This window comes from Pantherophis guttatus, chromosome 8 (genome assembly GCF_059756535.1).
Source record: "Pantherophis guttatus breed Tessera chromosome 8, ASM5975653v1, whole genome shotgun sequence".
NCBI lineage: Eukaryota > Metazoa > Chordata > Lepidosauria > Squamata > Colubridae > Pantherophis > Pantherophis guttatus.
The window spans coordinates 14,047,947-14,067,723 of record NC_142070.1 but is presented as its reverse complement, the minus strand read 5'-3'; the positions used below and the strand labels follow the sequence as shown (position 1 = coordinate 14,067,723).

The 19,777-nt window shown below is 41.5% G+C and overlaps 1 protein-coding gene across 1 annotated transcript; it reads left to right on the top strand.

Moving 5' to 3' along the window:
- The first annotated feature begins 1,064 nt into the window (after positions 1-1,064).
- HSD17B11 (hydroxysteroid 17-beta dehydrogenase 11) lies at positions 1,065-18,837 on the top strand. Its single transcript, XM_034440450.3, has 7 exons — positions 1,065-2,597; positions 7,833-7,940; positions 10,824-10,955; positions 13,694-13,800; positions 16,308-16,445; positions 17,649-17,765; positions 18,199-18,837. The coding sequence occupies exons 1-7, from the start codon at positions 2,388-2,390 to the stop codon at positions 18,272-18,274; spliced, it is 888 nt and encodes a 295-aa protein (XP_034296341.1). The 5' UTR covers positions 1,065-2,387; the 3' UTR covers positions 18,275-18,837.
- The last annotated feature ends 940 nt before the right edge of the window (positions 18,838-19,777 follow it).

The window sequence follows — 19,777 nt, the reverse complement described above, 5'->3', positions numbered from 1 at the left end:
ATAAATAAATACTATAACTGTTTTTCAGACTCGGCGATGTGTTTTCAAACTTGTTAAGAAATGTGGACTTCAACTCCTAGGATTCCCCAGCGATATCAAAAGATTGTAATTTGGAGCAATTCAACTGTCAAATCAAACTTCTGTTTTGCCAGTAAGGGATGCCTGGCCATCAAAACCAGTGTAGCCCTTTGGACACCCGCTTGGAAACTTGAATTTCTTTTCCTCAGATTGCTACTGAATGAATTGTTGACCTGTTGCTGTTATTGGGCCTTCGGATTTCCCCAAGAATTTTCTGTAGGAGGTGTAAGGTCCGGCTATACGCTTAAGCTCTCAGTGAACCAAAAAGAAAGACTTAAATGGAGGCTTGAATAAGAATCAACATTTAATCTTTGATCAAAGACAAAAGGCTGGGTAAAACCATTCCAAACACATACAAAGAGATATGTATATGGGAGGGTTCACATCTTCAGAGAAGATGTAACCACGTTTTATACCTTTAAAGCATCAGTTAGATCCCCAATTCTGGCCCCTTAATTTATGTTTGTGTATTCTTTGTTGCCCTGCAAAGGAATCTAAACTTCCAATTAGTCTTATCTTTGTTTACTTAATTGGCTTTGCTTACTTAATTAGCGCCTGGCTCCTGAAGACAAGATCTTATCCAGATCAAACATAAATTAGAATTGAGATGTAAATTACCCCTTTGTTGATGGCTGGAGTTCCAACAGATACCATGTTTTAGGTGGCACAGAAAGAGATTGATATAAGTTCAGGTCAAATGGCAGGGACATATGTTTGACAAATACCAGATACATTTCAGAGGCCTAATGACAATATGTTTGTAACAGGAGATACAAATAGAAAGGAATAATATATGTGATACAAAAAGCACAATCTATATGTTACAGGAACCTAATGATTACAGAATAACAAGCTTTTACTAAACTTAGCATATCAGTATTTTATATTCTATATTATTATTTCCCTACAGAGGCTTACCTGGAATCGTGAGCTACTGGGCTGCATAATCAAAGTGCATATCCAAACCAAATCAAACTACTTGAGGAAGGTGTACAAAAATGAATTAGGGCAGGATGAAATAAGTTTTGCGTCATACCAGAAGGGAGACAATTAGAGCTTTATAACTTTGAATTTGACCCAGAAATCTAATGGTAACCAAGGCAGTGATTTCAGAATGAGGGTTATTCTGCAGGGGCAGGGCTGATCTGCTAGTAGACAAAGTGCCTCCTTCTGAATCACTTGCTGTTCCAAATTGTGAATATTTGCTAAAGCACAGCAATTTTGGATTTTTTGTTGTTGTTGTTCCATCCAGATCGTGATGGGTTCTAAGGACAGTTAAATCCACTATTCATTTCCCACTTGCATCAAACCGTGGCATAGATATGGTCTGGTGGCATTTTTGTTTGGACCACGTCTTCAGGATGTGGTCTTATTTTCTGAGGCACCTTTAAATTATTCCAATAGTAAATTAGTTTATCCTCTTCATGCTATTTCTATCCAAAAACAGCCTGAAGGGGCATAACGCATGTTGGGTTTTCAACCAGTTATATGGAAGGAAGTTAGAAGTCTGACCGGATCCAAGAACAGAGGCAATAAAGGCAGGATCAGGATCAATAATGGAAATAGCAGGTTTTATCCTTAGTTATTTGCCAACTTAAGGATGGGTAGGGACATTTCCACTGAATATCAGAAAAAAGTCCCACGAAAGGGGTGAAAGCACCATTAAGGAGGAAAAGGGAAAAAATTCTGTGTGATTCTATATTACCGTTATGACTAGTTGTCATTATTTTTAAAAAATCTGTTTGATTAATCCTGTTTTACAAACAACTGCCATCTCTCCATTTTATGTAAATACGTTCTGTTGGTTTATTTATTTATTCATTTGTTTATATCCCGCCTTTTATTGTTTTTAAAAACAACTCAAGGTGACAAATACAGTATACAGAACAACTTCCTCCTTTTTAAAAAAATCCTAAATATATTACTGTTCAGTTTTACCCAACAGCTGCTATTCCTTCTAATTCAAAAACTACTGTGCAGCTATTCTGTATTTTTTTTTTTAATGGAAGAAGGAATGGAAAAATTGAATAATATTATCCTGTATCCTATTATAAAATTCTGTGCGTCGGGACTGCTGAAAGAAAAAGGATTGCTTGAAAAGGATACCTAGTGACATCTCTCTGCCAACAGGCTTGTTATTATAAACTTCAAAGAGCAGATGTATTAACACCCCTGCTTTATTTTGTAAGTGGATCTGCATAGGGTGGAGTTTTCCATGAACTCTACTCAGCAGGTGAATAGCCTATTGCAGATTATTCCGAAGTCCTCCCAACAGTCTTGTCACATCACATTTGTAGAAGAAAGCAAGAATGCATACCGTACTCCATATCCTCTGGTTTGCAGTCTTTGCAACCTATTGTTATATTGAAGCTTTGGTGAAATGTTTTATTCCTGTGAAGAGAAAATCTGTGGCTGGTGAAATTGTCCTTGTCACTGGAGCTGCAAGCGGCATCGGAAGACTCACCGCCTTTGAATTTGCCAAACATGGAAGCCGATTGGTCCTCTGGGATGTAAACAAGGTATGGCAATGATTCTACATTAGAATTAATGAATAAACAAGATAGGGAAAAAAGGGGGGGAAGGGAGGGAGAGAAAGAAGAATAAGCAAAAGGCTTATTCTATAGATATCTAAAGATATCTGTGGGACCAGTTTCAACGGAAATACAGTACACTTTCTGTTATGTTTGGAAAATAGGAAAGCAGCTTGTAGAAATAAGGGTGTCTAATTCGCAGAAATAATACTTGTTTTATTTCAGACTTTAAATAAACGGCATAAAATATGTTTACCTAGTATTCGGCACAGTTTAGTAAAAAGTATAAATCAAGTAACCATCCTCACATTAATCAGCACTAAGAAAAATATATCTGGACCTGTGTCAGGTTGCTTTCTATTTTATAAAAAGTCTGGAGGGAGGGAGGGATTGTAAAAATAATGTAGAGACCGTACAAAAAGGTCCCCCCAAACTTGGATTGATGCTCCAAGAAGAAATAATAAAGAAAATCTTGACATGTGCAGACATGGACAGGCTGACCCTAGAACTCAAAAACAAGGATGAGACAGAATACTATAAAATTTGGAACAAAGTGTACCAATGGTTGGAAAGGAGAAAAGGAGTTGGAACAAAAAAAAAGATTAAGGGTTCATAGAACTGGACAATAGTTAGACAAATATGTAAATGAGGACAAGGGATATATGTTTATAAGAACAAAGTAGCAACATATGTTAAATAGTAATTATATTTGTTGTTATGTTAAAAATATGTATGGATGTGACAAGACCAGGATGGTTACACTGTGTCCAATGTTTTTAATGTTTACTTAATAAAAAACTGTTTAATAATAATAAAAAAAGAAGAGACTGGACAGCCACGTGTCTGAAATTTTATATAGCCGTGTTGGTGAACTATGGCATGCGTGCAGTGGTGGGATTCAAGTAATTTAACAACCGGTTCTCTGCCCTAATGATTTCTTCCAACAACCAGTTTGCCAAAATGCTCAGAAAGAACAACCGGTTCTCCCGAAGTGGTGCAAACTGGCTGAATCCCACCACTGCACGCGTGCCACGGGTGGCACGTGGAGCCATATCTGTGGGCATGTGAGCGTTGTCCCAGCTCAGGTCCAGCATGCATGTGCATGTCGGGCAACTGATTTTCAGGCTTTCCAGGCCCACCAGAAGTCAGGAAACGGGTTGTTTCCGGCCTCCGGAGGGCCTCCGGGTGGGGAAGGCTGTTTTTGCCCCCCCCAGGCTCCAAAAAAGCCTCTGAAGCCTGGGGAGGGTGAAAAACAGGCCTACCGGGCCATCGTGTGCCAAAAGCCTGTAATACAGTGGACTAAAGCACTGTTATTAACATCTGCTGCTTGCAATTACTGCAAGTTCAAATCTCACCAGGCTCAAGGCTGACTCAGCCTTCCATCCTTTCAAAGGTAGGTGAAATGAGGACCCAGATTGTGGGGGCAATAAGCTGACTTTGTATAAATATACAAAAGTATGAAGGCTATTGCTTAATGCATTGTAAGACGCCCTGAGTCTCAGGAGAAGGGCGGCATATAAATTAAAGCAAAAAAAAAAAAAAGCGGGAGCGTGGAAGGGTCAAACGTGCATATGCGGGGGGGCCCGGGGTGCATTGAATTATGGGTGTGGGAACCTGCGCACGTGATCCTCTGCACTCGCCCCGTTTTTGGCATGCGATGGCAAAAAGATTAGCCATCACTGGCATATAGGATCTCCTTCCTGAAGTCTAAAGGTCTCTTCCAACTCTGATATTCTGTTATTACATGCAATAAAGACTTTGAACCAGCTCATCCAGTACCAATGCAACCTTTGTCCCTATTCAGGAAAACATTTCTGTGGTGTTCTTATATTCTTGATTTTAATTCTTTACAAGAAGCAGTATGCCGTGTTGTTGCATTTTGTTTGTACATGCTCTTTTTTTTAAAGTAAATCAAGAATTTACATTCAAACATAAAGTGCACCCAAGCTCCTCATTTCAGATATTTCACAAGGCTGTGAAAATACAGATAATCCTCGACTTACAACCACAATCGAGTCCAACATTTACGCTGCTAAATGAGAAATTTGTTAAGTCAGCTTTGCCGCACGTGAAGACTTTTCTTGCCACATTTGTTAAGTGAATCCCTCCAGCTGTTAAATTAGTCACATGATTGTTTAGTGAATCTAGTTTCCCCCTTGACTGTGCTTGTCTGAAAGTCACAAAAAGGGATCACAGGACCCCAGGACACTGCAACCGTCATAAATGTGAGTCAGTTGTCCAGCTGACACAAATGTAAATCACGTGACCATGGGGACGCTGCAACAGTCATAAGTGTGAAAAACGGTCCTAAGTCACTTTTTTCACTGCGGTTGTAGCTTCGAACGGTCACTAAGCGAACTGTTGTAAGTCAAGGACTACCTGTACTTTCATTCAGGCAGGCTTTTGAAGCACAGGAGTGACTGGACTGCTGCTGTTTGTTCTTAATGTACGTCTGTAGCAGTGATGAAATCTGAACCGGTTTGCTGGCTGCGCATGCGCGCTGCGTGCCAAACTTGCACTGCGTGCACATGTGCAATGCACACCAAAAGGAGGCACACCAAAAGCAAGCGGGGGGATCAGCTGTGCCACACGATTCAGCTTCACTAGAAAGCAGGATTTCTTGCTTTCTAGCAAAACTAAACCCAGCACAGCTGATCGTCAAAAATACCGCTTCGTAGGAACCAGTAGCTTTTTTTAACTACCAGTCAACTGAACTGGTAGTTTTTTAAACTACCGGTTCAATCAAACCTGTAGCTACTGCCCCAGGTCAGATCTCTGTGGCGTTTCTTTCGTGAGCTTTTGTTTCTCGAAGGACCTCATGGATTTATATCTCGAAGGACCTCTCATGGACTATGAATGCTAATATGCTTGTGAAGAAGACACAGAAGAAGCTGTACTTCCTGAGAATGCTCAGGAAGATCAATCTATCTCAGCATCTACTTCTGTCCTACTATCACAGCATCATTGAGAGTGTCCTGACATACGGCATTCTAGCATTGGTATGGGAGAAGCTCTGTAGCGGACAAAAAAGCTCTACAGAGAATCATTAAAACTGCCCAGAATATCATCGGACTTCAGCTACCAGCCCTGGACGACATCTTCAAATCTCGCTGTTTGAGGAAGTTGCATAACATTCTCAGAGACTCTTCCCATCCTGCTTACAATCTTTTTGGACTGTTGCCTTCTGGCAGAAGATACAGAACAATTAAAACTCGGATCACACGCTTTCTGAATAGTTTTTATCCCAGAGTTATAATTGCACTCAACAATTTCATTTCATTTCATTTTATTAAATTTGTATACTGCCCTACTCCCGAAGGACTCAGGGTGGTGAACAGCCATAGAATAAAACATATAAATACAAAGTTTAAAATAGAATAAAACAAATTAAATAATTTGGCTGAATTTTAAAACCCCAATAATTTAAAACCAAATTTAAAATTTCCATTTAAAAAGGGGAAAAAAACTTAGGTCAGGCTAGCTTGATGAAATAAGAACGTCTTGAGCGCGCGGCGGAAGGTGCGCAGATCCGGGATCCTCCGTATCTCCGGGGGGAGCTCGTTCCAGATAGTAGGTGCCCCCACAGAGAAGGCTCTCCCCCTGGGGGCCGCCAGTCGACATTGTTTGGCCGACGGCACCAGGAGGAGCCTCTCTCTGTGGGAGCATACTGGTCGGTAGGAGGCTATTGGTGGTAGCAGGCGGTCCCGTAAATAACCAGGTCCTAAGCCATGGAGCGCTCTAAAGGTAATAACCAAAACCTTGAAGCGCACTCGGAAGACCACCGGGAGCCAGTGCAGCTCGCGCAGGAGAGGCATTACATGGGAGCGCCATGTCACTCCCATCACCACCCGCGCGGCCGGGTGAACTAAATGGCCACCATCAGCGAGCTGTTGGACAGCATTACTTGGTCTGTTGTGTGGATGTTTGGGTGGTTTAGGAGTAGGGAGTTGTGGTGGGTGGGAGTGTGTTTGGGGATTGTTATGTGTGTTGGACTTGGTCTTTGGGTGTTAAGTGAATTTCGTTGTATGGGTATACTGTGTATACACATACAATGACAGTAAAGTTATTATTATGACAATAAAGTTATTATTTCCCTGCAAATGACGAAACAGAAGCTCACAAAAGAAAAATATCTTATCTCTTGCCATGCTGTCGGTGTTGGGATGCCCCAGCACCTCTATTATTCTATGTTCTAACCTGAATGGTGTCTTCACCTCTAAGTCAAATATTACCTTCTAGAACTACTGATTAGTGGGCTGTAAGAAGCCAGAGAAAATAAATTATTTAGACAATGTAGTATTCAGTGAGCAAAAGGTGTTAATTAAATAGATTAAATACATATGTGGGTCCCTGGCTTCCTGCTACATGCTTAACAAGAACACTTAGAATGCCTTGTGTTGTTCAACATTATGAACTAGTTTGAGACATTCCAAGATTACAATCACACTGAAACAGGAAACAAATGATTTTATTGATGGTACTTTTATTACTGATCTCAAGGGATGACTCAGTTCCTTCCAATAGAAGCTATTCAGGCCAGGCACATCTGTGGAAATTTGAAATGATTCTCAATGCTCCATACATTAGAATAGAATTTTATAGGTGATCATACTAAGACTACATGATCCTAAATCTGGGGTTCCCAACTCCCAGTCTGTGGACCAGCACTGATCCGAGGCATGCCAGCTACTGGGCCGCTCAAACAAGCAAAGTCCCCATCCATGGGACACAGGCAGCACACAAAACCACACCCCTTCCATTCCACGGAAAAAAACCCTCTCCACGGAACCAGTCCCTGGTGCCCGAAAGGTTGGGGCACCATTGCTCTAAATCATCCTTGTGTCCCAAGACACAATGAATCCCCTGATGAAAATGGAACATGCATAGTGGCCAACAGAATGGGACCTTTAGGCTCCCACCATTGGCCGCACCCAGTTCTCCTCCAGCCACCCGCCTCAGCCAGCTTTCAGTGCCGAAAAGGTTCACCATCACTGCTCTAGTCCATGTAGAAGGCAAGCATCCTTTCAGTGAAGCCAATCCGTGACCCTTCAGAATATTTGAATACTGGTCAATTCAGAATACTGGTCATAGATAAACTTTAACTTCTGGAACTATGATCTTGCTGAGACTGTAATAACCTTTTCCTCCCTTCTTTGATTCAGTAATATTTTGTTAGCAGACCGCAAAGAAGCGAATGATATTTATCCTTTTTACTGTTTGTAGAGTTGCCTAGAGGAAACAGCTGAAGACTGCAGAAAGCTGGGAGTCGAAGCATATCCTTATGTGGTGGACTGCAGTTTGAAAGAGGAAATCTACAGTGCGGCTGAGAAAGTGAGAAATCTGTACAGTAAATGTCTGTGTTTTTCCCCCTGGTTTTTATAAAGTTTTGGAAAACAAGCTTTAAGAAAAAAGATGATCACATTCTAATGAGCATAGAGACTGCTTTTTTCCCTTCTATTCAGTATGATATAGTTACAATAACAAATAATAGTGATCAAAGTTTTTCCAAATTGGGTATTGGTATTTTTTTCATTTTTTACTCAGTATAGATCAGGGGTGAAATGCTCCCGGTTCGGACCGGATCACCCGATCCGGTAGCGATGGAGGTGGGTGGTTCGGAGAACCGGTAGCAAAAATCCCCGCCTCCCTGCCCCCCCCCATGCCCAGCTGAGCCGCACAATCATCAGAAGCTTTTTTTTTACTTTTAAAAGCATTTTTTCTACAATCTCTTCGGCTGAAAAAATGCTTTTAAAAGTAAACAAAAAAAAAAAGCCTCTGATGATCGTGTGGCTCGTCAAAGGCATTTAAAAGGAAAAAAACCTTTTTTTCTTTTAAATGCTCTGACGATCCCAGTTGAGTTCCCTGATCGGCAGAGGCTTTTAAAAAAAAGCCTCTGCTGATCAGGGAACTCAGCTGGGATCGTCAGAGCCTTTTGAAAACATTTTTTTACAACCTCTTAGCCGAAGAGATTGTAGAAAAAAATGGTTTTAAAAGTTTTTTTTAAAAAAATTGGCCACACCCACCCAGTCACATTACCCCCACCACCACCAAGCCACGCCCACAGAACCGGTAGTAAGAAATTTTAGATTTCACCCCTGGTATAGATATATATTAATATTTAAAAAATCTTATAGATGGGTGCAAACTATATCGTGTGAATGGAGTGTTCCAGCACTGGCTAGATTTGCTGTCCATCGTGTGGAGGGAGGAGTTGCTTTTGTGCCTACAAACACTTTCCATGACCCTCACCGCATGCCTTACAAATTCTTTTAATTAAAAAGGAAATAGTTGTCATGCTGCAACGTAAAATGCCAGCCACAAGCATAATCTTTACTCTGAGGAAGGCTTTTTGTCCTGGTTGTTCCCAACCCCCAGTCCGTGGACCGGCACCGAGCCACAACATGCCAGAAACCAGGCCACCCAAACAAGCGAATCCCCATTTGCAGGATGCAGGCAAAATCCAATTTTTTATTTTTTTTTAGTTTGTCAAACATGGACGAGAAAACATATATAAACATGGACATGAACACATGAACATGTATAAACATGGACATGAACACAGGAAATGAGTACGAATAAATGGGGACAGTAGGACAGGGACGGTAGGCACTCTGGTGTGCTTATGCACGCCCTTTACAGACCTCTTAGGAATGGTGTGAGGTCGACAGTAATAATAATGATAATAATAATAATAATTTTATTTCTATACCGCCCTTCTCCCGAAGGACTCAGGGCGGTGTACAGCCTATTAAAAACACAGAACAAAACAACAATTAAAATTTAAAATCATTAAATAATTAGGCTCCAATTAAAATCCCAGAAATTTAAAATACCCCAATTTAAAATCGTTATGTTAATAGCCCGGCCTGGCGGAACAACAGGGTCTTTAGTGTGCAGCGAAACACCCGGAGGTCGGGGATCTTACGTATTAGACAGTTTAAGGTTAAAGTTTTGGGGGTTTGGGAAAGAAACCACAGAGCCAGGTAGTACATTCCAGGCATTGACCACTCTGTTGCTGAAGTCGTATTTTCTGCAGTCGAGTTTGGAGCGGTTTACCTTGAATTTGTATCTATTGTTTGTATCTATTATTGCGGTTGAATAATAAGTAATTAAATAATAAGTAATTAATAAGTAATACCTAGCACACATTCCCATCAGGGGTGGGTTCTACTTACCTTTACTACCGGTTTGCAATGGGATCTGTGCGCATGTGCAGATCGCCGATGACTACATCTGGGGCGGTGGACTGGGCCTCCCGACGGTTTTACTACCGATTCTTGTGAACCGGTCCAAACCGGGGGCAACCCACCACTGATTCCCATATACATATACATGTACACCGCTCAAAAAAATAAAGAGAACACAAGCAGAAGACATCCGAGATCTGAATGAATGAAATAGCCTTATTAAATACTTTGTTCTTTACATACAGTAGTTTATACACTGCTCAAACACCTAAAGGGACCACAAAACTACTGTATGTAACGAACAAAGTATTTAATGAGGCTATTTCATTCATTCAGATCTCGGGTGTCTTCTGCTTGTGTTCCCTTTATTTTTTTGAGCAGTATATATAACATTATACTATATTACATCGGTATGAACATGTTGCACGTTGCACTGGTCCTGCAAGACTATCATATTAAACCTAATTATGATGTTACGTTGCGTTCAGAAGTCTGACAGCCCACAGATAAAAGCTATTTTTCAGCCTATTCGTTCGTCTGGCTATGCTTCTATATCTCCTGCCCGATGGTAGGAGAGTAAAGAAGTGCTGACCAGGGTGCGAATCATCCCTGAGTATTTTCCTCAGTCTGCTAAGGCAGCAGGTCCTGGCAATTAGTTCAAGTCCAGCAAGGAGCCAACAAAATTTAAAAAAAAAAAAAAAAAAGGGGGCTTCGGTTTTACAAATATAGTTTCTTCATATAATCGTTGTACATATGGGCTGATTGTGTCGCTTGCCCTCTAAATCAGACTGACATGACTATCCAGATGTGTCGAGACTTCAGCTCCCAAAATTCTAGTGCCAACATACTGAATTACAGCACATCTGTAGAATGCCAAGCCTGATCTTGTAAATGTGCAGGGTTTTTTTCTTTTAAAATATTCAGTCTGTGCAAGATCTGTATGGCAGCACCAAAAAAAAAAAGGGGGGGGAAGAAAACCAAATTTAACCAGTGCAAAATTTAATAATTTCTGTTTCTTAACTTAAAGGTAAAAAAAGATGTTGGAGATGTTACTATTTTAGTAAATAATGCCGGTGTGGCAGCAACAGGAGAACTGCTTTCCACCCCGGACAAGCAAATACAAAAAATATATGATACCAACATTCTAGGTCATTACTGGGTAAGTATCACTGAGAACTTAAATTTTACTATTTAGTTAATATTAGGAATTCAGTGCTCAAGCTTAATTGAGCTTACAGTACCTTAAAGCATGATCCTAACTAAAAATATGTTGGGGAAGGTTAAAATGAGGGTCATCTGCCAGTTCAGCACAGCAGTACTATAATAGAAGGCAGCGGTGAAATCCACTTACCTTTGCTACCGGTTTGGGAACGGGACCGCACGGGAGCGCAAACACATTGTGCGCATGTACCTCTTCTGTACATGCACAGAGCCTTCTGCACATGCGCAGAGAGTCAAAAACGGGACGTAATGACGTCCCGGCGGGTGGACAGAGCCTCCCAGTGCCAGCACTACCGGTTCGTGTGAGCCGGATAGATCCGACCAGATTTCACCATTGATGGAGGGGTTCCCAACCCCCTGTCTGGGGACCAGCACTGGGCTGCGGCATGCCAGAAACTGGGCCACACAAACAAGCAAAGTCCCATCCGCGGGATGCAGGAAGAATGCGAAACCACGTCCCCTCCAGTCTGCAAAAAAAAAAACCTCTCTCCACGGAACCAATCCCCGGCGCCCAAAAGATTGGGGGCCACTGCTACAATGTCTCTTGAAGGCCCTTCATCATCTGTATTACCATACTTTAGGCCAATGGCTGTATCCAGTCTCTTTTTGAGGGCTGTCTCAAAGATCTCAGTGTACTATTCTAACCTTGAGATTATTATCTCAAGAGCCGAGGTGGCGCAGTGGTTAGTGTGCAGCACTGCAGGCTACTTCAGTGACTGCTAGCTGCAGTTCAGCAGTTCAAATCTCACCGGCTCAAGGTTGACTCTGCCTTCCATCCTCCCAAGGTCGGTAAAATGAGAACCCAGATTGTTGGGGGCAACGTGCTAATTCTGTAAACCGCTTAGAGAGGGCTGTAAAAGCACTATGAAGCGGTATATAAGTCTAAGTGCTATTGCTATTGCTATTGCTATTATGGTGGCCTCACTGTGCAAAAACCGAGTCTGAACTTGGATGGGAGAAGACCCAGTATAATTAAATCTCAAAGCCAGATAATTCCAGATCAAGTTAGTATCAAAGAAATAGCCTATGACTGACGTTAAATATTTCCTATTACTAATAAACAAGAATATTTGTGTTCTGACCTACTTCCTTAGAAAGTAAACAGCACAAATTTAGTCCCGGCAAACCTCTTTAATTCGTACGGCTGTAAATTACTTTCATTTACAGTCCGCAAGGCTTGACAAACAGTCTTTCAGAGGAAGTTATTAACACCCACCTATCTCACATGGAACGCTGCCAAAGAGCCAATTGCCAGACAGGGCAAGGCCAAACTTGGCACAGAGTCACAAACAGAATTTTCAAATCTTGAATCAGCCAGATGAACTAATTGCTTCCTGCAAAAGCTCACGTCCCATTCGCTTCTCTTTTATGTCTTATGGGAAGGGCCAATCATCTCCAAGCCTTACTCCCAAGTCGACCCTGTTTCCTTAATTGTTCCTGTCTCCTGGCAGCTCTGCGCATGCACACACTGGGAACAGGCTCACACTGTTTTTCTGCTTCGCTGATGTCAGACTCCGGAGACTCCATGTTGCGGAGCTGGCAGCAGAGTCGGACAGTGAGGAGGCTGGGGAGGATCATGGGCCAGTCCTGAAGTCTGGGAAGGCTCAGACGAGGGCTCTGCATCAGAGGCAGAGAAAGGGCCATCTGAGAAGTATGTGCTGCCCCCGGAGCCTCCAGAGTCAGACCTCAGCAAGGAAGAGGAACCTGTTCCCAGTGCGCGCATGCACAGAGCTGCCAGAAGGCAAGAACAGCTAAAACAAAGGGGACAACTCGGGAGTAGGGCTGGGAGATGATTGGCCCCTCCCATAAGACTTAAAAGAGAAGCAAAGGCACATGGGCCTTTGCAGGAAGTAATGTTTGTTCATTCAGTTCAGCTTAAAGCCTGAAGCTCTGATTCTGGATTCCCTGAGGCTTTGCCAATTAGGTCTTTGGCAGCATGTCAAGGGAGATAAAGGTGGGTGATTATCCCGAAGGACTTCTTCCGAAGGACTCTTTATAACTAATTGGGACTCAGCTGTGAATGAACAGAATTCACAGTTGTTGCAATAAAAAAGGTTTTTGTGATTACTCTTGTGTTTTAATGACTCAGGAAGCCTAGGTCAGAGCACTCCGGAGGCAGGAAAGAACTACCAGATGGCCTTGGCCCCCTCTCTGCCTTCAACTCAAAGCCATTGTCCAAGCTTTCTCCAGACTCCAGGACTGGCCCACGTTCCTCCCCAACCTCCTCACTGTCCGAATCTGCTGGCTGCTGGCAGGCCACAACAATTTGTAGCTCAGGGTTGAAATGCGGGTCCTTGATGCTCTCTGAGCTTGTTTTCTTGCAGATGTTTCATTACCCAAACCAGTTAACATCATCAGTGCTAGTCAGTCCAATTACTGCATACGAAAAAATAGTATATTTTAAGAAAGTTAATTCGTATGTATTCATCAATGCTCCTGTATCACATACACCATGGTATGTATAAAACTATTACGTTCACACTGCTTCCAATGATTATTGAAGGGGGAGAAATCATCTACTTATAAATAGCTTGCATGTGAATTATTCAGTTTAAGAGTATGTGTGCTTTTGAATGAAAAAATGCAGAAATGTAACCATCTGACAATGTGAGATGTTGTACTTTCTTTTCTTTTCTTTCTTTTTTTTTTTGGTCACATGTGAAATCTTCATTACAGACAATAAAAGCTTTTCTGCCAGCTATGATGAAAACTAACCATGGTCATATTGTCAATGTTGCATCAGCTGGTGGGCTAGTGCCGGTTCCTTTTCTGTTGCCTTATTGGTAAGTATAAGAGTTGTGTTTTTTTCCTATTAAAATCAAAAAGTAGCTTGTTTTGGAAGAAAAATGCCCTTAAGAGCTTTAAAGAGAAAGAAGGGTTTTTTTTAGAAACTGTGTCAATATTAATATGGCTCTTTTGTGCCATTTTTGCTTCATGCTAGTTCCGAGAATAGAATTGGGAGGCAAATTATACTGACCTCCCTCTGACGTGCAGGAAATGCTGGCATAATGGCAGACTAATAAAACAGGATTTTGTAATGGGAGTATTTACCATATTTTTTGGAATATAGGAGCACCTTTTTCCCCCAGAAAAGAGGGTGAAAATCTAGGTGTGTCTTATACTCCGAATATAGCCTCTCAAATGGAGGTTTCAAAGGCTGAAAAAAGCATCAGAAACGAAGCTTCAGAAAAAAAGCCTCTGAAAGGAAGTTTCAGAGGCTTTTTTACTGAAGCTTTGTTTTGGAGGCTTTCAGAGGCAGTAAAATAAGCAAGGCACAGAGCTCACAACCAACAAAACTGCTGCTAAATTTCACCTCTGGGAACAGCTGATTGGGGGTATTCCGGGAAACCAATCCACCCACCAATCAGCTTTTTTCTTATTTTCCTCTCCAAAAACTAAGGTGCATCTTATACTCGGGTGCGTCTTATACTCCGAAAAATACGGTATATGGGGTATTTTTAAAAAGAGACATGCAAGACAAGATAGAAAGTATCCCCATGGCCAATATTCGGATGCTTGACACCTGACTCACATTTATGACAGTTGCAGTGTCCCGGGGTCAAGTGATCCCCTTTTGCAACCTTCTGACAAGCAAAGTCAACAAGAAAGCCAGATTCACTTAACAACTGTGTTACTCATTTAACAACTGCAGTGATTCACTTAACAAATGTGGCAAGGAAAGTTGTAAAATGGGGCAAAACTCACTTGACAAATTTCTCACTTAGCAACATAAATGTTGGGCTCAATTGTGGTCATACGTTGAGGACTACCTGTAGATTATAAACAGAGATTAAACCCCACACCCTTCTAGCACTAAAAATATTACCTAGCTGGGTAATGAAACATCTTCAAGAAAACAATGAAGCTCAGGGACCACCAAGGACTCCACAGTTCAACCCTGAGCTACATATATTTTCTTTTATTGCTGAAGTTCCTGAGAGAAAAAAGCCATCAGATCAGAGTTACATAAAACTCTGGTCCATATTCTGTTGCTTCACTTTGTAAGCTTGTTCATAAGTTTCTTGAAGGACTTATTGCATTTATTTAAGTCAGGGGTGTCAAACTCGCGACCCGTGGGCCAGATGCGTCACGTGCTGGCCACACCCACGCCTGCTTTAGCAAAGGGGAAAAAAGTCACGATATGTCACGCGAGTTTGACACCCCTGATCTAAGTCAAGTGATGGTGATTTATACATTCCCACCAGGGGTGAAATGCTACCAGTTCGCTCTAGGTTCAGGCAAACCAGTAATGATAAAAACTACTGGTTCGAGGAAACTGGTAGTTAAAAAAAGCTACCAGTTTAGACAAACCAGTATTTCCGACAATCAGCTGTGCTGTGGAGTTCAGGAAATCCTGCTTTCTAGTGAAGCTAAATCGCGCAGCACAGCTGATTCCCCCTCTCGCTGTTCTACTTACCTTCCCAAGCCTCCGTTTGGTGCGCACTTAGCATGCGCATGCAGTGCGCATTTGGTGGGGGACCCATTCTTTGGAGTATCGTTTCCCCTGAGGTGAAGTTGGCCTCAATTCTGTTGGCCTTCTGGAAAACCCTCAGAATTTTGGGCCTGGGAAGCCCATGAAGGGCCTGTATAGGTTTAATTGCATTCTTTCCTGTCTTTTTGTTGTTGTTCTGACCTAGGCTTCCCCAAACCACGAAGCAGACTTCTTGTCCCGACAAAAACCCCTTTTTATTAAGTTATTGTGAATTCTTCTGATTCACATCCAGCAAATTCTTTCAAGATTGTGATTTACAGTCACAGACCTTATCTGGTTTAGGGAGCTGCCAGGCCGATATCTTCAAAACTTGGCAAGGTTTCATGGAGAGTTACGAACCAATTAAGCGAACGAATTGCCTCCTGCAAACTCCACTCCCCTTTCGCTCCTCTTTCATTCCCTCTGGGAGGGGCCCTTCATCATCCACCTGTGGCCTTACTCCCAAGTCGACCCTTGTTCTTTAGCTGTTCCCTTCGTCTGACCCCTCTGTGCATGCGCACACTGGGAACAGGCTCCAGTTGTTTGTCTGCCTCACTGATATCTGACTCCGAAGGCAGCTGATAACTGGCATCCGGCCCTGGCCCCCTCTCTGCCTCCGACGCAGAGCCCTCATCAGAGCCTTCCCCAGACTCCAGGACTGGCCCATTTGCCTCCCCAACCTCCTCACTGTTCGAACCTGCTGCCAGCTCCGCTGGCCATTGGCGGGCCACAACAGTTGTTACAGTTTTGAATTGGTTTTAACTGCTTTAATAGAAGGATTAAGATTCTTTTCTCCCCTAATTCTCCTCTCCTGTTTAGTTCAAGCAAGTTTGCTGCTATAGGGCTTCACAAAGGCTTTACCAAAGAATTATCTGTTTTGGGAAAAAATGGAATCAAGACTACCTGCTTATGTCCATATTTTATAAGCACGGGGCTTGTAAAAAACCCACAGTCAAGGTAAGAGACAAGATGGGTCTAGTTAGCATAAAACAGCTTCCCAACCTTGGCAACTTTAAGTCATGTGTCTATGGAGATTCTCAATCATCCAGGTCATGGTTGTCCCAAAGGTGCTTTTTCAAAAGGTAGCTGGACTTTCTGGTTTTTCTTTGAAGACATTTCGCTTCTCATCCAAGAAGCTTCTTCAGCTCTGACTGGATGGTGGGGAATAGAAGGATTTATACTCCTTGCAGACAGCTGGTCAATTCCATTCCTTTCAGAGGGTCGTTAAGGCCACCTGGAAGTTTATCTGAGTCATCAGGGTCACCTGAGTAGTGCGAATGGGTGCGGAGCCTTCTTGGAACGGTTGAGAGACATTAAAACATGTAGACTTCAACTTCAACATGCTGGCTGGGGAATTCTGGGAGTTGAAGTCCAGATGTCTTCAAGTTGCCAAGGTTGAGAAACACTGGTTTAGATGCACATTGCTAACCATTTGAAACCAACAGAATCTGGAGAGCATATTTTTGAGTTTCTTCCAAAATGGCTGCCTTGGGAAAGAGTAAACCTTAGTGACCAGAGGAAAGTTGATGAACTTTCCCCCCCATCATGACCAGAAGCTTCTTCCCTCCATCTTGCAACTTTATTTTTCTGGACAATGTATGCAGACTTCTGAAGTAGACGCTGGACTATCATTCTCTCTCCCTTCCCCTTTTTTTTCCTCTTTCATAAACGCTTTCAAGGCCAAAAGTATTCCTATAAATAAAAATAAGTTATCATGGTGGCTGCAAAAGAGGAACTGGTGTTCATGCGCCTTTGGGGCCATGGGTTTGTCATAGTGGTGAAATCCAAATTTTCTTACTGCCGGTTCTGTGGGCGTGGCTTGGTGGGTGTGGTGTGGCTTGGTGGGCGTGGCAGGAGAAGGATACTGCAAAATCTCCATTCCCAACCCACTCCAGGGGAAGGATATTGCAAAATCTCCATTCCAACCCCACTCTGGGGCCAGCCAGAGGTGGTATTTGCCGGTTCTCTGAACTGTTCAAAATTTCTGCGACCGGTTCTCCAGAACCTGCTGGATTTCACCCCTGGTTTGTCACCACTGTATTTGAGCAGATAGAATCAGTATCGCGGATAACTGTAGTCCACAAAACCCAGCAGTCATATGTTTTAAAATATAATAAACTAATAGCTCACTATTAATAACATCAACAATTATAATTCCAGACTATTACCTATTCTGAAACCTGAGGCGGTTGCAAAGAGGCTCATGGATGGAGTACTCTGCAATCAAAAGAAGATCGTTATACCATCCTCAGTTGCAGTGTTCCCTCTGCTGGAAATGTATGTATGCAGGGTTCTTAAGGACTGAATTTCTGCACTGACAATTAGTTTTAAAATACATGTTGTGGCATATCAAAAAACAAAAACAAAAAACCCAAGCAGTGACATCAGGGTATTGCATTGAAGTACCGTGTTTCCCCGAAAATAAGACCTCCCCTGAAAATAAGACCTCCCTGAAAATATTTAAACGCATGCACAGCCGGTTCCCGCCATTTCCTCTGGTTCAGGTGAGGGAGACAGAGCTGGAAATCAGGTAAGATGGCAAGAGGAGCCCCGCCTCGCTCCATGTGCCCCAAAATAATAAGACCTCCCTGAAAATAAGGCCAAGCGCTTATTTCGGGGTTCAAAAAAAATATAAGACAGGGTCTTATTTTCGGGGAAACACGGTAGATTTTGAGATTTTTATTTAATGTTCCTGTATTTTTATTTTCAGAATTCTTCCTGAACGTGCTATGGTGGCTTTCGAAAAGATTTTCAGGGTCAGTTTTGATGTGGAGAAAAGAGAATGACAAAGTATCAAATCTTTCCAAATTTGCAATCGCATTTTTTTTAATTTTAAAAAACAAACTTTATTGAATTTAAAAATATTAACAAGAAAAAAAAGAGAAAATATACAAATTTTCTCACTCATAAAATTTACATTTTCAATCCACAGTTACACTAACATACTAAATACATGTGATTATATAAACACATATATATAAATATACAAACAGTGACTTATTTACCTGTTCTATCTATCTGACGGTGCTTTTTTTTTTATTATTATTACTTGCATTTCCCCTAATTCTTATCTTTACCCTTTTTTCCTTTGGTTTATCCATTTATACCATCTATTCCATACTATAAAATATTTTGAGTCTTCCTTGTCTTTTAATTCTAGAGTTAATTTATCCATTTCTGCGCATGTGTAGATTTTTTGAATTACTTCCTGATCTGTTGGCATATGATCTGTTTTCCACAGTTGTGCTATAGCAAGTCTGGCTGCCGTAATTATGTGTAGTGTCAAATATTTTATGTCTTTTCTAATATTCCTTTTTATCATGCCTAATAAGAAAACTTCTGGTTCTAATTCAGTTTCTTGATCTATTATTTCTACTATCCATGTTTTTATTTTTTTCCAATATTTCTTTATTTCTGGGCAAAGCCACCAAACATGGAAAAAAGTTTGAGCTTTTTTACATTTCCAACAAACAGGATTTACATTCGGGTACATTTTTGCTAGTCTCGAGGGAGCTAGGTACCATCTATACCACACCTTATAATGGTTCTCCTTGTATGCTGCCGATTTTGTCATACTATAAATATGACAAAGTATCAAATCTTTCCAAATTTGCAATCGCATTTCTAATATCATGGTTTTATACATCTTATGTAAACTGCAAAAGGAATTCCAAGCACTATTCTTCACAAATCTATATTAACATATCTTTTTCAAGTACTGGTGTAACACTCTGATGAATTTATTTCTTCCTGACATAGAAGGAGGACATAAACGTAACTTCAAACCCACTGATTTTAAAGTATTTTCTTAAACAAAACTGAAGATCTCCAAATTCTGAGTGATCTTGCTTCCTTTTTTGCTTTACTTATTTGACTTGATGAATGTTTAAGGAAATTATATAGGTAGAAACAAAATATAGACATGTCCTAAGCAGTCATGCATTTGACAGACTATATCACTTCATCCCACATTCCTCTGTTTCTGAAGTGAAGAAATACCAATTTTCTATCCTCCTTTGCATTCATATTTGGACAATAAAATGCTTTCCCACTGGAGCTGCATGTTAACCGAAATTAAACACTGCAAAGGGCACATTCTCACACACATCGCAAAGGACCACCTCTACTATAACTATTACCAGCCAACTTGTAGCTATCTCCAGTGCTGTTTCTGTGCTCTCGAATAAACTCTTCAAGCAGCTGAGTCCCATGTCATTCTTATGCAATCCGGGCTTGGATTTAAACCAGAATAATTCTGACATAAGGGTTGGATAGGTACAGGGGTGAAA